General features: G+C 59.8%; 6 protein-coding genes across 6 annotated transcripts in view; 3 read left to right on the top strand and 3 right to left on the bottom strand.

Annotated features, from left to right (window-relative positions):
- The first annotated feature begins 44 nt into the window (after positions 1-44).
- Positions 45-6,228, top strand: PUNSTDRAFT_122924 (uncharacterized protein). Its single transcript, XM_007388468.1, has 21 exons — positions 45-204; positions 275-461; positions 549-804; positions 872-1,200; positions 1,255-1,662; positions 1,719-2,190; positions 2,250-2,665; positions 2,731-2,970; positions 3,024-3,104; positions 3,153-3,629; positions 3,693-4,119; positions 4,182-4,434; positions 4,497-4,530; positions 4,589-4,735; positions 4,792-5,152; positions 5,207-5,283; positions 5,344-5,400; positions 5,474-5,608; positions 5,678-5,782; positions 5,844-5,912; positions 5,983-6,228. Exons 1-15 carry the CDS (start codon positions 149-151, stop codon positions 4,867-4,869), a joined length of 3,861 nt encoding a protein of 1,286 aa, XP_007388530.1. The 5' UTR covers positions 45-148; the 3' UTR covers positions 4,870-5,152; positions 5,207-5,283; positions 5,344-5,400; positions 5,474-5,608; positions 5,678-5,782; positions 5,844-5,912; positions 5,983-6,228.
- Positions 6,229-6,532: 304 nt separating this feature from the next.
- Positions 6,533-10,439, bottom strand: PUNSTDRAFT_146593 (uncharacterized protein; the record flags this gene model as incomplete). Its single annotated transcript, XM_007388467.1, has 5 exons — positions 6,533-6,716; positions 6,770-6,846; positions 6,916-7,470; positions 7,539-10,213; positions 10,283-10,439. The coding sequence occupies 5 exons, from the start codon at positions 10,437-10,439 to the stop codon at positions 6,533-6,535; spliced, it is 3,648 nt and encodes a 1,215-aa protein (XP_007388529.1).
- A 459-nt stretch (positions 10,440-10,898) lies between these two features.
- Positions 10,899-13,269, bottom strand: PUNSTDRAFT_122923 (FAD/NAD(P)-binding domain-containing protein). The gene is made up of 4 exons (XM_007388466.1): positions 13,164-13,269; positions 12,467-13,107; positions 11,667-12,404; positions 10,899-11,594 (listed from the first exon to the last, which is right to left on the bottom strand). The coding sequence occupies exons 1-4, from the start codon at positions 13,238-13,240 to the stop codon at positions 11,185-11,187; spliced, it is 1,866 nt and encodes a 621-aa protein (XP_007388528.1). The 5' UTR covers positions 13,241-13,269; the 3' UTR covers positions 10,899-11,184.
- A 221-nt stretch (positions 13,270-13,490) lies between these two features.
- PUNSTDRAFT_116567 (RNA-binding domain-containing protein) lies at positions 13,491-15,504 on the top strand (the record flags this gene model as incomplete). The annotated part of the gene is made up of 4 exons (XM_007388465.1): positions 13,491-13,589; positions 13,655-13,801; positions 13,859-15,364; positions 15,421-15,504. The coding sequence occupies 4 exons, from the start codon at positions 13,491-13,493 to the stop codon at positions 15,502-15,504; spliced, it is 1,836 nt and encodes a 611-aa protein (XP_007388527.1).
- A 272-nt stretch (positions 15,505-15,776) lies between these two features.
- On the top strand, positions 15,777-16,644 carry PUNSTDRAFT_116565 (CGI-121-domain-containing protein; the record flags this gene model as incomplete). The annotated part of the gene is made up of 4 exons (XM_007388464.1): positions 15,777-15,947; positions 16,018-16,140; positions 16,216-16,398; positions 16,528-16,644. The coding sequence occupies 4 exons, from the start codon at positions 15,777-15,779 to the stop codon at positions 16,642-16,644; spliced, it is 594 nt and encodes a 197-aa protein (XP_007388526.1).
- A 569-nt stretch (positions 16,645-17,213) lies between these two features.
- PUNSTDRAFT_108520 (uncharacterized protein) overlaps positions 17,214-17,693 on the bottom strand; it is a gene marked incomplete at its 3' end in the record, with an annotated part of 3,002 nt that continues 2,522 nt past the window's right edge. The window contains exon 7 of the mRNA XM_007388463.1: positions 17,214-17,539. Coding sequence (XP_007388525.1) covers positions 17,214-17,539 — 326 coding nt within the window. The remainder of the gene's footprint in view (positions 17,540-17,693) is intronic.

The following is a 17,693-nucleotide window of genomic DNA, read 5'->3' as shown; positions in this document are numbered from 1 at the left end:
TTGAGGTAAGCTCCCTGCCGAAGCTTTCGTCTTGACTCTTGCGCCGCCAGCCTCCCTCCGGATTTCTGACTCTTTGGCTTGGATCCCACGCTTAAACCACCTTCTTGCCTCCTGCGAAGCCTCGCGATAAAAAGATCCGTCATCCAACATGGCGCCGAAGAACAAGGCAAAGAAGGGCAAGAAGCAGGACGACGACGAGTTCTGGTACGGATCACACCTCAGCAAGCTCTCTGGTGCTCGTGACTTATGATAATATCATCGTGCGTTAACTCAGGGAGAAGAAGGCGGGGACATCCGCCGGTGTATCCCTGAACGGCTCCGCGATACCATCGGACGACGAGGGATCCGCGCCGTTCGCGAAAGCGAAGGGCGGCATCGCCGGGTTCGCCGCGCTCGGTATGAGCGAAGAGGACGCCGCGGCGGCAGCCGAGGAGGAGGAGCAAGACTTCGGAGGGCTCATGGTGCGTTCCGATCCCGTCTCGTTCACCCCCCGCATTCGGATCTCGGACGGCGCTGAATGATGGATCCCCCTCTCACCACCATTGCAGAGCGTGATCAAGGCCACCTCCGCAAAACCGAAAAAGGAGAAGAAGAAGGCGAAGAAGCAGACGCTCGACGACGAGGACCCGGCGAACGGGGACGAGGGCGCGGATCAGAAAACGAAGGCGCCGGTCGAGATGACCGCGGAGGAGCTCGCGGACGAGGAATGGGGACTCCCGGACAAGAAGGGCAAGAAGAAGAAGGAGAAGAAGGGAAAGAAGGGCAAGGGACAGGCGGCAGACGACGATGTTGACGATATACTGAGTGCGTTCGTTCTCACCCCGGCATTCATAGCTTCTGCAGTGTTTGTTGATGTGATCGGAACGGGCAGACCAGGCGATAGCGGCCGCGTCTCCGGCTGCAGACGCGGATAAGGGACAGGCGCCGGTCGAGATGACGGCGGAGGAACTCGCTGACGAGGAGTGGGGAGCCACAGACAAGAAGGGCAAGAAGAAGGGCAAGGGGAAGAAGGAGGAGAAGGATGGTGCATACGATTTGACTAATTGCGGCGGGCCACATCATAATACCTCCTCAGAAGCGCCTGCAGCACCCGCGGAGAATGGCGAAGAGGAGGCCGACGGCGACGCGGCGGGCGACGACGCGGGTACGAAGGTGCTTTCTAAGAAGGAGAAGGAAAAGCTGAAGAAGGAGCGCGAAAAGGTTACAGAATTGATTTTTTCCATGCCCATCTTCATACTGATTCGTCTCGTACAGGCCAAGAAGAAGGCCCAAGCGGCAGCGAAAAAGGCTGCCTCCGGCGACGCCGCTGAGGAAAAGGACACCGCACAGGCCGCTCCAGTAGAGGCCTCAGCGGACGCCAAGGAAGGAGAGGACGAGAGCGAGGGCGAGGAAGAGGCTGGTGGCGGCGGAGGCGCCGCGTCGAAGAAGAAGAAAAAGAAGAAGGGTGCCAAGAAGGAGGAAAAGGAGGCACCGGCGAAGAAGAAGGCGCCGGGTGCGCTGGGTGCGCTGAAGGCGCTGATGGAGGAAAAGAAACGGATAGAGGAAGAGCAGAGGAGAGCGGAGGAGGAGGAGCGCAAACGGATCGAGGAGGAGGAGCGGAAGGCGGAGGAGGAGGCGAAGCGGAAAGAGGAGGAGAAGCAGAGGAGGAAGGAGAAGGAGAAAGTACGTATCTGATTTAGTTCCTGATTGCGGGAGGGGTTACTGATTCGTTATGTTAGGCCAAGAGGGAACAGGCAAAGAAGGAAGGCCGTCTCCTAACGAAGAAGCAGAAGGAGGAAGCGCGTGCTGCCGAGATCCGCAAGCAGGCACTCCTCGCGTCCGGCGTTCAGATTGAGGGTTTACAGCAGCAGGGCAGCGGACCGCCCGCCAAGAAGGTTGTGTACGGCAACCGTAAGAAGCAGCAGAAGGGTCCACAGGCGAAGGGCGCGTCGCCGACGCCGTCGAGTATACCTGCTACGCCTGTGTCTCAGGCGGTAAGTCTACCCGAACCTGAAGAAGAAAAGGTGGAGAAGAAGGAAGAGAAGAAGGAGGCGGAGGATGACCTGAAGAGCGACTGGGACGCGAGTAGTGGGGATGAGAAGAAGGCGGATAAGGCGGAAGAAGATGTGAAGAGCGATTGGGATGCGAGTAGCGACGATGAGGAGAAGGTGGCTTCGAAGGCGGCTGCGAAGACTCCTCCCGCTGCTAAGAGTGCGTATGGAAAGGGCTTCCCTGCGCCGTTCACTACTTACTCCTGTTTTTATCGTCAGCAAATGGCACTGCTGCACCGAAGAAGTTGGAGACCAAGGCAGAAACCCAGCCGACTCCTGCCGCTGCACCGAAACCCGCGACTTTAGCCAAAGCGCCTGCACCGTCTCAAGCCAAAGCCGCTCCCGCCAAAAAGCCCGAGCCTGAATCCGAGTCCGATTCTGAGGATGAATCTTCTGAAGAGGACTCCGACGACTCGTCGGAGGACGATAGCTCGGACGAAGAGACGTCGAGCGACGAGGAGGAACAGATGACGCAGGCTGAGCGCATGGCGGCGAAGCGCAAGGCCGAGGCGGCGGAACGGAGGGCGAAGGCACACGAGGCCGCGCTGGCGTCGAGGAACAAAGATGAGCTGCGGAGTCCGATATGCTGTATTCTGGGACACGTCGATACCGGAAAGACTAAGCTGCTGGATAAGGTGCGTTGACGCATCCTCAGAGGCAAGAATCATAAGAGTGGCATGGCTGATGCAGGTTGTGATAGATTCGGCAAACGAATGTACAGGAAGGTGAAGCTGGCGGTATCACGCAGCAGATTGGCGCCACGTACTTCCCCGTGGACGCGATCAAGCAGAAGACGACGGTGCTGAACAAAGACGGCAGCTTTGACTACAAGATTCCCGGTTTGCTCGTCATCGACACACCCGGCCACGAGTCGTTCACGAACTTGCGGAGCCGTGGTAGCTCTTTGTGTAACATCGCCATTCTCGTTGTTGATATTATGGTGCGCTAGTAGCCATCCTCTGATTCTTTGGCTGTTCTTACGAGGTGACTCAGCATGGTCTCGAACCACAAACGCTGGAGTCGCTGAGACTCCTGAGGGATCGCAAAACGCCCTTCATTGTCGCCCTTAACAAGGTACGGAATTACAAATGAGGTAAAGAGCATAAGCTTACGGTTGTGCAGATTGATCGTATGTACGGCTGGGAGGCGATCCCGAACAACGCGTTCCAGGACTCGCTCGCCAAGCAGAAGAAATCGGTGCAACGCGAGTTCGAGGACCGCGTCGCCAAGACAATCACCGCCTTCGCAGAGCAGGGACTCAACGCCGTGCTCTATTACGACAACAAGAACTTCGGTCGCAACGTCTCTCTCGTCCCGACGTCTGCCATCACGGGAGAGGGTGTGCCCGACATGATCATGTTGCTCGTCAACCTGACGCAGCAGCGCATGAGCGAGCGGCTGATGTACATCTCCTCGCTGGAGTGCACAGTGTTGGAGGTGAAGGTCATTGAGGGTCTTGGTACGACCATCGATGTGGTGCTCGTGAACGGGTACTTGCGAGAAGGCGACAAGATTGTGGTTTGCGGTCTCAATGGGCCTATTGTTACGCAAATCCGTGCTCTGCTCACCCCACAGCCCCTGCGGGAACTTCGTATCAAGGCAAGTCAGCATTTGATCTTTCCCCCAAGTGCATCGGGCTGGTGTCTGATATCGCGTTCGTAGTCGGCGTACGTGCACCACAAGGAGGTCAAGGCGGCGCTTGGTGTCAAGATATCGGCGCCCGACCTCGAAAAGGCCATCGCCGGCTCGCGTCTCCTCGTCTGCGGACCGGACGACGACGAGGATGACCTCAAGGACGAGGTCATGGGCGACCTCACCAACCTACTGAGCTCCATCGACAAGTCCGGCCGTGGCGTGTGCGTCCAGGCCAGCACACTCGGCTCACTCGAGGCGCTGCTCGACTTCCTGAAGGTCAGCAAGATCCCGGTGTCGGGCATCAACATCGGTCCCGTCCACAAGAAGGACGTGATGCGAGCGGCGACGATGTTGGAGAAGGCGAAGGAACTCGCATGTATGCTTTGCTTCGACGTTCCTGTGGACAGGGACGCGGAGAGGCTTGCCGAGGAGTTGGGCATCAAGATCTTCAAAGGTGCGTGTCATCGCTAATACAGACTGCAAGGCAGACATTGATGGCGTGACTCCTGTTCATAGCTGACATCATCTACCATCTGTTCGATGCGTTCACGGCGTATAATGCCGAGATCATGGAAGCGAAGCGGAGGGACGCTGCACCGCAGGCGATCTGGCCGTGCCGACTGAAGACGATCGCGGCGTTCTGTAAGCGGGACCCTATCATTCTCGGTGTCGACATCCTCGACGGCACTCTGCGCGTTGGCACGCCACTGTGCGTCGTCAAGGTGGATCCGACCACGCAGAAGCGAGAGATCATCGACCTGGGCAAGATGTGAGTTCAATATCCACCCCCCTTTCCCCTAATCTCTCAATTGATCGAACTACGTAAACAAGCACGTCGCTCGAGATCAATCACAAAGCTCACGATGTAAGTCGCGGAGGGGTCGGCCAACCTGGGAGAACGCGAGCTCACATCCGTTTCGCAGATGGTGAAGAAGTCTCAAGCCGGCGGTGGTGTAGCCGTCAAGATCGAGCACGCCGTCTACCAGTCGGCGAAGATGTTCGGGCGGCATTTCGACGAGAAGGACGAGATCGTTAGCCACATCACGCGTGCCAGCATAGATGTACTCAAGGTACGGGCACACGTTGATTGCATTGCGTCGGGTTATTGATGATGACCCGCATGCAGGCAACGTTCAAGGCGGACGTTACGACCGAAGAGTGGCTGCTCATCAAAGCGCTCAAGCCGCGTCTTGGCATCCAGTAACGGCTTTGTTGTATTCTTGCTTTCGTTGTTCCACCACATCGCCTACACATGTTCATATGTACAGCACGCAATGCATTGTTTCTCTGCCGGATCCTCGACACCCTTGGCTCATTTCTGTTACCCTGCTGACCGATCTTGAAGAAAGATGTTGTTGCATTGAAGATGCCAATAAGCTTTATGATCACTGCTCTTCAATTAGCCCGTGAAAGTCCGTTTGATGCTCCATCGCTCGTGAGCATGCCGTGAAGATTTGCTACGCCCTAAAACCCTTTAGACACAATATCTGCGCAGAGTATATTCAGGAGATATCATTTTCAACAGGTCGATGGATTTTCACCTCCTCTCGCCGAAATCGCCAAGGCCGGGGATGATATACGCCTTGTCGTTCAAGCCCTTGTCGATCCAACCGGTAATCTATTGGCAGTATCTTGAATTCGGGTGTTCATGCCTGATTCATGGATATTAATGACTCACCACACGCAGGGAAGGGAAGGTGCTGCAGAAGTTCTTCAGGCCTTCCGGAGCAGAGATCTGGAGTGATAATCCGAATGTCGTCAGCTTTCAGCGTAGTCTTCATCGTCGCAGAGAAATAGCAAAGACGAACCAGGTTGACGAAGATGATGCGCTCCTCGGGGACGCCGTGCTCCTTCAAAACCTCGACGGCTTTGATCGCGGAGCCTCCGGTCGCCAGCATGGGGTCGAGCAAGATCACGTAACGTCTGTCGATGTCCGGCGGGAACTGGGTCATATTCGGCGGTTAGTGAACGATCTTTCCGCGGCATGGCTATCCTGCTGTAACTGCTCTAACCTTGGCATAGAAGAGTTTGGGCAGCGCGGTCTCTTCGTCCCTTTGAATCAAGATCTTGCCGATCCTTACGCTTCGGCAAACTTCGCGCAGGCCCTGCTCCATGGCCTACTTGGGATATTCAGTCACATCCCTTGGAACAAAAAAGCCACGCGGCAATGCACGATACCTCTCCTGCCCTCAGAATCGACACTCCGCAAATCTTGCCCTCGAAGCCGACGCCATCATATGTGGCGCCCTGTGCAGAAAACGGAGTCACGCGAGGTGAGGTTCACAACGAGCACCCAAAAATCATACTTTATCCTTACAGTCGGGGTCTCGACGGTCTTGGGCACCACAGGTAGGTGATTGAGCCCCTCCTCGACGAGCAAGCGTATGATGCGATCCGAGTAAAATAGAAAGTCGGCGCGGCTCGTGTTCTTATCGCGGATGATGGTGTAGAGCGCCTCGAGCTGCGCCGTCTGCGGCAAAGTGAAGACCGAGGGCGGCACGGCGGAGGGCGCTGATTGCGTGGTCGGTGCTACGATGGCCGCCATGCTCGTCCAAGATTATCGTGCTCGAGGACAACCCGGAACCGACGTCGGCGCCCAAATTTGGCGAGATTACGGCGTGGCTGTGCTCATCGTCTCTCTGCCTGCTTCCCGCTTTCTCGTTCGCCGACCCTATCTGAGCCAACACTGCAATCTTTAACCGGGAGTCTGTGTCATGCTATGAGCACAGCGTCCAAATATACAGAAAATATGCTACGTCAACATTAATGGATTAGTAAGTGGGTACGAGCTGCTGAGACAATGAGTCTATGTGAAGAGGTGTAAGATGACCGTGCAAGTACAGAGGGATCGTGAACTCAGGGTTCCATCACATCCCGAGATGTATGTACGGTGCCCATCTGCTCGGGGAGGTTTCCACCTCCCGGAGTTTTCGTACTGCAGAGTCGAGCGCGTATGGTATGATGTCAGGGTCCAGGTGCTCGGACCCTCCGTGGAATAGTTCCTTGTAGATGTGGCTTGCTATCATCGGTCCGTCGACATCTTCCATGGACCTGAAGATCGGCGTCGTGAGCTTCCTGTATCAAGAACGGGCTGCGGCACGTACCACAGCGTCGCAATGATGCTCTTGAAGCCAGCGAACAGCATCGTTGCTGCCAGGTGGATGGTCTGGTCTGGCTGATTCTACAATATTCGCGCACGGCATGGTCAGCATCTGTTTGGACGTGGTGGTCACCAGTTTCGATGACTGACTTTGTCGCCCTTAGCCGTCTCGCATGCACTGAGAAAGGCCATGAGCGCGTTCGGAGACGGCGTACCCATCAATCTGGCGATATTGAGGATGCCGTCGCGCATGACGAAGCCGCTCTCGAGCGGATTCTCTGGGTCTTGCATGCCATGACACGCTAGGTGCAAAATGTTGGCCTCCGGTAACCGGTCGAGCAGCGTCTGCGCGTGCACACCACGTCCGTCCCCCACCCGGGCGTCCTCCGTATCCGGTATCGGCATCAGCGAATCGGCGGGTAATATCTCTGCCACGTTCTGGATTTCGTCCACGATCGACGGTAGGTCGGCCCACATAGGGACGTGTGACCGCGGCACGGCCGCAAGGAGGACCTTGCATTGTCGTTTGGTGAGGGGCGTATACGACGCTCTTGCGGTCGCGAGGGCGCCTAGGGTCGGGATATAGGAAGAAACGACGTAATCCGAACACGTTTCGTCCCCGCCGCTCGCAGCGTGGATCGGCAGACGAGCGAACTCTCCGGTCGGACACCACCATAGGCGAGGGCGATCTCGACCTTGCGAGGGCTGTCGGGCATTGGATGAGCTCCGGTCGGGACTACGTATAGGCGATTCCCAGACATCTTTCTGCTCACCTTGAGTCCCAGTGAGTCGAGTACCGGCTTCACAACGCCCACCCAAAGCTGCTCCAGAATGACGTGCGTCGCACTCCGTTCTTGGCCCGTGATCCTCGTTTTGTGCAATTTCAGTCGACTGTCGCGCGTGACGGATCGCTTCTCGCTGATGAGGACCGACTTCCAGCCCTTGCTGGACTGCACAAGCCCTTCGACAGACACCAGGGGAAGAGGAACATTGACTATATCCCCTGGACGCCTAAGCACGACCGCGCGGCGCGTAACCTTAGACGCGATGAGGACCACGACGGGCCCGTGTCGCGCGATTCCGGATAGAGCCGTCAGGTCATCCGGGAGCATGAACCGCTCGAGGCCGGGCAGGGACCGGACTTGGCCCACCAGATTATGGAACTCGTCCGTCTGCTTCCACCTCCTTGCTCGCGCGAGCTCCAGCTGCTGCTTCTCGATCGCGAGCCCGGTACCCTCGTCGTGCCGGTCGAGCTGGCGCGACAGCTCCAGCAGGCGCCGTCGATACTCGTCCGGGACGAGGTCGAACTGCGAGCGCAGCCGGAGCGAATGCGTCCAGAAGATGGCGCGGGACTGCTCGAGTATCTCGAGCGCGTCTTGCGGCCTGGACAGCTCGAGCGCATGGCTTGCGGCGGTGACGGCTACGCTCTGGCCGACCGCGAGCGTCTTGAGGCGGGAGGGGAGGTCGACTTCGAAGAAGGCCAGGCGCGGGAGCAAGTGGACGATTGTGCGGTAGACGTCCAGCAGGCGGGAGTAGGTCGCGACGTCGTCCGTGATGTCCCCGTGGTCGCATTCGATGGCCGAGAGCAAGCGGACGCCTTCTCGCAGCCGGGCGCGAACGTCCAGGTGGTCGTCCGTGAGGCCTTCTGAGAGGAACTGCAGTGCCTGCGCGATGTCGCGACCAGGTCCGTGCTCGAGGTGAAGCTCGGCGAGGTCGATCAGCCGCCTGGAGCGCTCGCGATGGCCAGTGGTGAGCAGCTCCAGTTGTTTCTCCACGAGTTCACGCGCCTTCTCAAAGTCCGACGCAGAGCGCGTGTGTTTGAACTTGGCGAAGTACGCTTTGCCGAGGATCTCGAACCAACGTTGCCGCTCTACTTCGGGCGTCAAGTCGGGGTCCAAATCCTCCAGCGCTTTGATGGCATGTATGATGTCGTCAAGGTCCCTCCTGTGCTCGCCTCGGAGCCACAGTCCTTCGGCGAGATGGATGATCATAGGTGGATAACCTGAATAGCTCTTGGACACCATTCCGATGGCGCGCCTTGAGAGGGCGATCGAATCTTCGAGGTCATTGTACGCGCCGGAGATGCGGAAACGTCGGCGGAGACAGGTGGCCAGGTACTCCACCGTATTGGAGTAGTGAGGGTGCCCTGGCCTCGTGATGTCGCTCGCTTCCCGGAAACTCTGAATTGCTTCCTCGAGGTCGGCGCCGCGACCGGTGTCGTCGAAACGCATGATCAAGCACTCGGCGAGATTGCAGAGAACGATGGCGATCCTGGGATGACCCGATGGTATGCGCCTCATCGCCTCCCGCTGTAGCTGGATGCACTCGTCGAGGTCGCCCAGGCTCCCGAAGTGCTCGTACTGGCTTCCAAGCACGTTGGCGAGGTTGCCGACGAATATCCACATGTGTGGGTTCTCGGGCGGGCAGCATGCGATCACGTCCCGCCGGATCTGCGTCGCCTCCTGGAGGTCCTCCGGCCTGCCCTCGAGGATGAACCGGGACCGCACGGCGTTCCCGAGAGTGGACATCGAGTTGATCCGGTAGGGGTCGCCCGGAGGGCGTAGGGACAGGGAGTTGCGGAGGTGCGTGATCGCCTCTTGTACGTCGCTCACGACGCTCTTGTCTTCTCCTTGGATGGTGAGCGCGATCCCGACGTTCAGAAGCACGATCGGCCGATCGACGTGTTTTGGAGGACACAACTCCAGCGCGGTGCGATAGAGCTTGATCGCCTCCTCGAGTTTGTCCATCTGACCGTCCACCTCGTATTCGGTGAAGAGGGCCAACGCAAGCAGGAAGCGGGCCTTGAAATCCTCCGGATACGCCAGGCCAGGCGTGTGCAACGCCTCCCTGTGAAGCACGATCGCCTGCGCCGCGCCGCCGGCCATGCCCTGCAATCGAAACCGGTAGCAGGCGAGCCTTCCCATGGCGTTCAGGCACCCGGGCCGCAGTTTGCACCCGGGCGGTGAACCGTCCAGCGCGCTCTGGCAGAGCTGAGACGCTTCGTCCAAGTCTTCCGCGCTCGACAGCCTGCCGAATCGCTCGCGCAGCGCGTCGGCGAGCGTCGTCGTCGTGGCGGGGCAAGAAACGCCTTCGGAATCACATGCCTCGACCGCGCTGCGCCCGTGCGCGACCGCGTCCTGGAGATCCTGCTGTACTCCGTGAAACAGGAAGCGCTGTCTGAGCGCTCGACTGAGCCGGGACAGAACACAGTGGCGCCCGCTGGCGTGGGCGAGTCCATTACGGTCCTGTAACAACTTGAAAGCCAGAGTCCTCCGGGTTACGGCCCGTTGTTCGCTGACATGGAGTTGAACGGCGCCACCGTCGTCAAGGAGCCTGCGATAGATCTTGATACAGTCCTCCAACGCGTCCGCATCCCCTTCCTTCTCATGGACGTCGTGGAGACCGATTGCTGTCCGCCACGATCCGTCTTCTCCGAGGAGCGGTTCCACTGGCGGAAAACACGTCAGCCCTCATTGAACGCGCGTTCGAATAGCATCTTTGAACATGATAGACGTACGGAGTGCGCAATGACAAACGCGTGGCTGGACAATACGAGAGGGACCGGGTGTGGAGAGTGCGGAATGATGGTCTTCAGATTCGTGGACGTCGCAATGGCCTGATACAGTCTGGCCCGGGTGCTCTGCGAGGTTGTCCAGGATCGGCGGGGCGCTCATGGGACTGGTCTCTCCGAGTAGACTGAGTTCCACGGCAAGGATAGGGTGAGATGGGGCCCCGCTGGCATGTTCGCTTAAGTAGGGCTGAAGGAGGCGGGTGATTTGAATGAACCGCGAGGCGCGGCGGAAGGTTCGGTTACCTAGATTTGGCGGCTATGTGCGCTTTGATGCGTACATAAGAAGCCCGCATGAATCACCGACTAGTCGACATATCGCTGACGGGTCGGGATATGCGCGTGAGATGACGATTGGCCAGATGATCACGATCACTACTCTTTTGATGCGTTCGCCGTCCGGTATCACTTACGACGGACCAGTGACGGCAAGTTCAGAACAATGGGTACAACAACTAGCGAGGGTCCATGACGAAAGTTACTGAAACATGAAAAAGGTACGAAGGAACCAATGTGGAGAAGCAAGTTCGGGGAAGAGAACCAGTTCCGATCGGCGGAGGCCAACGGATGCACCCGCGAGCTTTCCAAAAGAAACGCGTCTTCCGTCCCTGCCCAGCGCGTTAACGGTCATACTGTAACTTGCAAGCCTCGTGTGTGTGACCCTGACGATCCGTTATGCACGGAGTACGTATACGTAGATACGATCCTCAGCGTAAGCACCTCGGACAGAAACGTCCATATTTCCGCAATGCACATTTCCATTTTCCTCAGGCTGTGTATGTAGCTTACCATCCCTTTCATCGCCGTCCCCGCTCTCCCCGAGTTGCGTGACCCAGCGGCTCTCCATCGCGTTACCACTCGTCGTCGTCGTCGTCCTGCGCTTCGATCGCCGGCCACAAGCTCTCGGGCACGCTCCACGCCTCCGCGTCCTCCCCCCTCTCGCGCGCGGCACGCGGCGTACGGCTCTTCACCGCCTCCCAGAACACCGCCTCGGCGTTCGTGGCCGCCGCGTCCGCCAGGTGGACGAGGTCGGGCGGGAGAGGGGGCGTGACGAGCGAGCTTGGACTCTCTTGGGCGAGGTGGGGAGAAGGCGGAGGGACGGGGTGCTGGTGTTGGTAGTAGAACACGGAGAAGAGCGGATCGGGGGGAGACGAGGAAGGGCAGAGGGAGAGGACGGCGTCGAGGTAGGGCCGGAGGGCGGATTCGGCGGAGGTGGAGGGCGGGGGCGGGGCGTGAAGCGGGAGGGCGATGTAGACGATCCCTGTGGGAAAGATCGTTTGTGAGTGAATGTACGTAGTGTATGTGAGAGAGGGGAAAGGGGGGAGAGGCGTACATTTGCCCTTCGGCGCGGATAGGCTGCCTTCGCCGGTGACGAGTACGTGTGCGGCGCTGGTGGACGAGCCGTGGCTGTCTTGGAGGGAGGAGGGAGGGAAGACGAGGAGGGAAGTGTCGATGGGCGGGTCGCTCGGCTGTGATTCAGCTTCGGTGGAGCCAGGAGGAGCTTGCTCTGCGTTGTTCTCTGTATGCGAGGAGTTCGGACTGCTGGAGGCTGGTAGTACGGATGACGGTGCGGGTGTGGGCTGTAAAGATACAGGCTGGTCGATGATGGCGATGCATCTCGCGAGGATATTGTGCTTGGAGGAAGATACGAGATCATCCCCGTCTTCGCTCTCGCCGGCTTCGAGCGGCGGTACGGGGACGTGTTTCGCGCCTGCTTTCAGCTCCGGTAGGAGGTAGTCCGGAGCGGATATGACGAGATCACAAGTGATCGTCTCTTCGAATCCAGCCAGCCTGACGGTGTAGCGGCCCTGCTTCGTTATGGTCTCCTTTCCTGCCTCCGCATCCTGACCCTGGGGGGTAGACCCAGGAGGGGTCGGTGTGGTGGTGGGCTCCACGCGGGTGACGGCGCGCCCGAGGATGTACGCGGCGCCACCCACCGCGGCCGTGCGACAGAACCCTTGCGCGAGCTCACCGGCGCCGCCGTAGTGCGGCAGGAGGAAGGGCGAGGGGCCGTAGCGTCCCGCAGAGCGGAGCACCTGGCGAATCCGGCGTAGGGCGGGGAGAGTCGTGTCTTGACAGCATATGCGTAAGAGATTCGATCGCGTGGAAAGGACGAACGTTGCGTGTACTCACCATCGGCGCTGGTGCAATATGCGAGCGCGTAGGTGACGGCTTGCGCGAGCTCCTCCCGGAGCCCGAATCCGTCCTTCCGCTGGAGATACTGCAAGAGCGGCTCGGACTCTTTGCCCGCCAGCTCGGGTTTTCCCTCAAAGTCGGATGCGGCGAAGAGGAGGAAGCGCATCAGCCGGCGTTTGTCGAGCAGCGAGAGGTCGCGGCTCTTGAAGACGTCCTCCTTGCCGTTCGGTACCAGGCGCACGCTCCCTCCGGTTGTCATAGTTGATGAGGTCGATGAGGTTGACGGTGATGATGGAGAGTAGATCCCGACGCGCTCGACGAGGCGGTAGCCGCCGTAGCGTGCGACGCCTGACGCGATCAGGGAAGAGATGAGCGGCCCGGTGGAGGGCAGCACCGAGGGCGCGAGCGAGAGTGCGTATTGGCGCGCGAAGGGAGGGGGCGCACCGGCCCAGCTGACGGACGAGAAGCGCGCGCGCTGCGCGGTCGCGTACGCGGTCGTCTGTTCATCGTCCGATGATGGGGCAGAGCGCTGCTTCGCCCACTCGAGCAGCTCTTCAGGCGTAAGCGTCGCCTCGTCGGCGCCGTAGTAAGGATTGTCGTCGATGTGAGCGACGCGGTAGGCGGCCTTGGAGAGCGCGCTGCGCTGTCCTCGCTTAGTCACTTGTCGGCGTTTACGTCGAGGTGGTCGACGTACGCAGCGACGATGGACTCGGTGAGCCCGGTACCAATAACGACGACGTCGAAGTAGGTGTCGTTTGGGTCCGCGTTCATTGCGCGCCAGTGATCGTGGACAGTGAATGAGTGAGGGGCAAGGTAAAGCGGCCCGACGCCCGCCGCCCCTGGCGTCGAGTAGCGGCGCGATGCTCGGGGGTCCCGACGGGGCGCTGACTATGGGGACCCCCGACCCTGTCTAAATTTTGGATCCGGCAAACTCTCTCAGCTTCACCCCCTCACTTCATACCCTCTCCTCCCCTCCTCCTTTACCTCCCCTCCGCCCACTTGTCAGTCGTTCTTTTACACAATGGCCAAGTCGGACAAGAAGGCACCCAAGGCGGACAAAAAGGTGGCTAAGCCCGCCGCGGAGGCCAAGCCCGCGAAGACGGCAGCTGCGCTTGCCCCTGTGCGTTTTTTTTAATGTCTCAATATCGCTTTCATTATTTGCTAAACATGAAGGGACAACAACAGAAAAAGAAGGAGAGCAAGAAGGCGAAGGCTGCGCCCCCGCCCCCGCCGAAGGAGCCGACCCCGAGCTCGTCGAGCGAGGAGTCCTCCGAGAGCGAATCTGAGGACGAAAAGCCCGCGCCCAAGGCGCAGGCAAATGGCAAGGCCAAGGTGCGTCTCAATCTCAGCACCCCACGTTCTATCATTAGACTCTCAATTTGTTGTCAGGCTGCTGCGCCCGCCGCGTCCAGCGACGACTCGAGCGACTCTTCCTCGTCTGAGGACGAGAAGCCCAAAGCCGCGCAGGTGAAGGCTGCACCCGCCGCTAAAAAGGACGAGTCCTCGTCCGACTCTGACTCCGACTCGGACTCTGAGGACGAGAAGCCGGCGCCGAAGGCCAAGGCCGCCGCACCCACAAAAGCCGCCCCCGCGATGGCTGCATCGGCCAAGGCCTCCCCGGCGAAGAAGGCGGCGCCGGCGAAGAAGGAGTCGAGCAGCAGCAGCGATTCGAGCGAGGATTCCTCGTCTGAGGACGAGAAGCCGGCTGCGAAGGCCGCTCCAGCGAAGGCGGCCAAGGCTGCTCCCGCCAAGGCAACTCCCGCCAAGGCCGCCCCTGCGAAGGCTGCCCCCGCTAAGAAGGCCGAGTCGTCGTCTTCGGAAGAGTCGTCGGACTCGGAGTCCGAGGATGAGAAGAAGCCCGCTGCCAATGGCAAGGCTGCTGGCGCGAAGGCCAAGGCCGCGTCGAGCGACGACTCGGACGACAGCGACTCGGATTCGTCCGACGACACGACCACTGCCAAAAAGGCTGCCGCTGGGCCGCCCGCCACCGCCTCTGCCGAGAGCAGCGACGAGGACAGCGACAGCGACGAGGATGTGGAGATGGCCGAGCCCAGCGCTCCCCCCGCCAAGGGAGGCAAGCGCAAGGCAGAGGACGATGCCCCGAGCGCAAGCAAAAAGACCAAACTCGCCGACGGCAGCGCCGCGCCGGCGGAGCAGGAGGAAGAGTCGAAGACGATCTTCGTCGGCCGGCTTTCGTGGAACGTGGACGACGACCAGCTCGCGTCCGAGTTCGCCGAATGCGGCGAGGTCGTCTCCGCCCGGGTCAACATCGACCGCAACACGGGCAAGTCGCGCGGCTTTGGCCACGTCGAGTTCGCGGACGCGTCGTCGGTGCAGAAGGCGATCGACACGATGAACGGGAAGGAGATCGACGGCCGGCCGGTCAACGTCGACCGGGCCCCCGGTCTGAACAAGAATCAGCAGCGCGAGAATCGGGCGAAGGCGTTCGGGGACAGCACCTCCGCTCCGTCGTCGGTCCTGTTCGTCGGCAACCTCAGTTGGGATGCGACGGAGGACGCCGTGTGGGAGGCGTTCGGGGAGCACGGCGAGGTCAAGTCCGTCAGGCTCCCGACCGACCGCGAAAGTGGACGGCCGAAGGGATTCGGATACGTCGAGTTTGTGGACGTCGACGCCGCCAAAGCCGCGTTCGAGGCGCTTTCGGGCACCGAGATCGGCGGGCGCTCGATCAGGCTCGATTACAGCCAGCCGAGAGATAACAGCGGTGGTGGTGGCGGTGGGTTCGGCGGTGGACGCGGTGGTGGATTTGGCGGGCGCGGTGGAGGACGTGGCGGATTTGGCGATCGCGGTAGGGGACGTGGTGGGTTCGGCGGCGGAGACCGTGGCGGCTTCGGTGGACGCGGTCGCGGCGGTGGAGACCGTGGTCGCGGCGGCAGGGTGAGCCTTTTCTTCCGTCTGTTGCTGGATAACATTAAGCTGACGAACGTCTGCAGGGTCGTGGTGCTCCTCGCGGACGTGGTGGTGCGCGGAACGGCGCTGTTACCTCATTCGAGGGCAAGAAGACCACTTTCGACTAATCGATCTGATTCATTGCCGAGAGGATGTTCATGCTAGCTTTGTTCATGGTGCCCTATATTGCAGATATATCATGGTCTCCGTCCGTCTCCGCCCCATCCATGCACGCATATAATATGTTGTCGTCTCCTATGATCACATGACCGTCGTCCCTCTGATGCTCTTTTCGCCTCTTCTGCGGTAATCTCGTTATCTCTGGTCCGGCCCTTCCGCTCTGTGTGCGATCTACATCTTGCGCATATACAAAGAACGAGGACTCAAGATGCAGAGCGTCATGTATCCCCAATTCCCTGCGCGGCGTTCGACCGTGCACGTCGCGCTGTTTGTGGACGTGCGCAACGCGGCGGAGGTGCGCGCGCGGATCGTGAAGGCGGCGGGCATGGTCGGTGCGGAGGGCGACGAGGAGCGGGAGGCGGTCAACTTTGCGTTCGTCGACGCGCGGCTGGTGCGGGCTCGCCTGATCCAAAGGTCGGCAGGATGATCGCGCTCACGGACGCCGGTGTATATATGCCTAGATCACCAGCGTGCTTCACCTCCGAACGGCGATCTACCAAGCCGTCCTCGCCGAACTGCAGGGCGCGCTGCGAACGAAGACGGTGCATTCGGAGATCCTGTGGATACTGAACCCGAGCAACAACGTGGGCCGCGTCTTCCCTTATTATCGATCGTTTTCATTGCGAGTGTTCGTGCTCAGACGGTTGGGACGCGTTTAGATTACGGAGGCGATCCGCCGGTACGGCGTTGGAGACGACAGCCGCGCGCTCCTGGTCGTGCGGGTGGCGGCGGCGGAGCTCAGTGCGCCGGACGTGGAGGCGAAGATGCGAGCCGTCGTCCAGGGCGATCTCGTGTCCCTGGATAGGCTGCAAGAGATCACAGACTGGGCCGCGGTGAAGAAGGTAACGCATATATCCAGCTCCTCTCCTCTTACCCGCGCCCCCCCCCCACCTCCTTTTGATCGTTCATTTTGTACTTGTTTGTGGGGAGAGGGAGATGGGGATCGTACGCTGACTCTTGGAGGATCGCAGTACCATAAGATGGGCGCGGACCCGGCGGTCAAGAAGGCGGCTGACTCTGCGGCCGAGCGCGCCGTCGTGGACAACATCGCGACGACGTCGGTAGCGATGAAAAGCGTGGCGACGTAGGCATCCCACCGACACCAGCATCGCATGGCTCGAGACCCCCTCGATCGTCTGCGATCGTCGAGTCGCCATGAGCTACGATTCACGAATGAGTGACCGCACCCACTGTCGATGCCCTGTCGATCGTCCGCACGGTGCTCTGTCTGCACACGTTGCACCGCTTGGGGAAGGTACGAAAAGCACCGGGGACCAAAATGCCTTCCTGTATAGTAGCATGCGCATGTCGTTCACCCACCCTGCCGGCGGCGGCTCTCGAGGTGTTCATGCGGGATCGATTGGCATCTCAAGCAAGCATAATATATCAGTGTATCGTGGCGATCGAATCGTTAAACAGATCATATCATGGGGGTATTATTGGGGCTACAGTAGATATCGAGGCATCGTGCCCTAACTTCGGACCATTCGCATATAATTAGCGGTCGGAGCATGGTCGATAAACAAATAACGGAATCTTCGGGAGCACTATGTGTGTGTGTGTTGTTGTGTGTGTGGGAGGGGGGGGCGGGGTATCATCGTCCTTCAATTCCTTCGTTCTCTCGTCCGTTCGTTGTAATAATCGCTCTCGTCCTCGCTCAACTGTTCGCCTTCCGTATCGCCTGCCTGACCGGGTTCTGCTCGGGCGCGATCGCCCCGTTGCGCTCGAGCCGGTCGAAGAGCACCATCAGCTTCTCCGCCTCGCGCTCCTTCTCCTCCTCCGTCATCTCGTCCAGCGCGCTGTGCTCCTGCGCCGGCTGCACGACGCCGGTGATGGCGTTGATCGGCCGGCCGTCCGGCGTCGTCTGCGGGCCCGCGGCGCTGGCGGAGGAGGAGGCGGACGGGGAGGGGTTGGCCATGATACCGCGGTTGTAGAGGAAACCGGCGACGTTGCCGTAGCCGACTTGGGACGCGAGCGCGCCGGCTGGGGATCCAAGAAAGGGTATTTATCAGATGGACGTTCGACAGATTGTGAGGAGGGAGAGAAAAGAAAGGGGGTGGGGGGGAGGAGGGAGGGGTGGCATGACCAGATATCGGAGAGAGGGGCAGGAAAATCGAAAATGAGAGGGAAAAAAAAA

Source organism: Punctularia strigosozonata (genome assembly GCF_000264995.1).
Source record: "Punctularia strigosozonata HHB-11173 SS5 unplaced genomic scaffold PUNSTscaffold_18, whole genome shotgun sequence".
NCBI lineage: Eukaryota > Fungi > Basidiomycota > Agaricomycetes > Corticiales > Punctulariaceae > Punctularia > Punctularia strigosozonata.
This window is presented reverse-complemented; position numbering and strand designations above follow the sequence as displayed.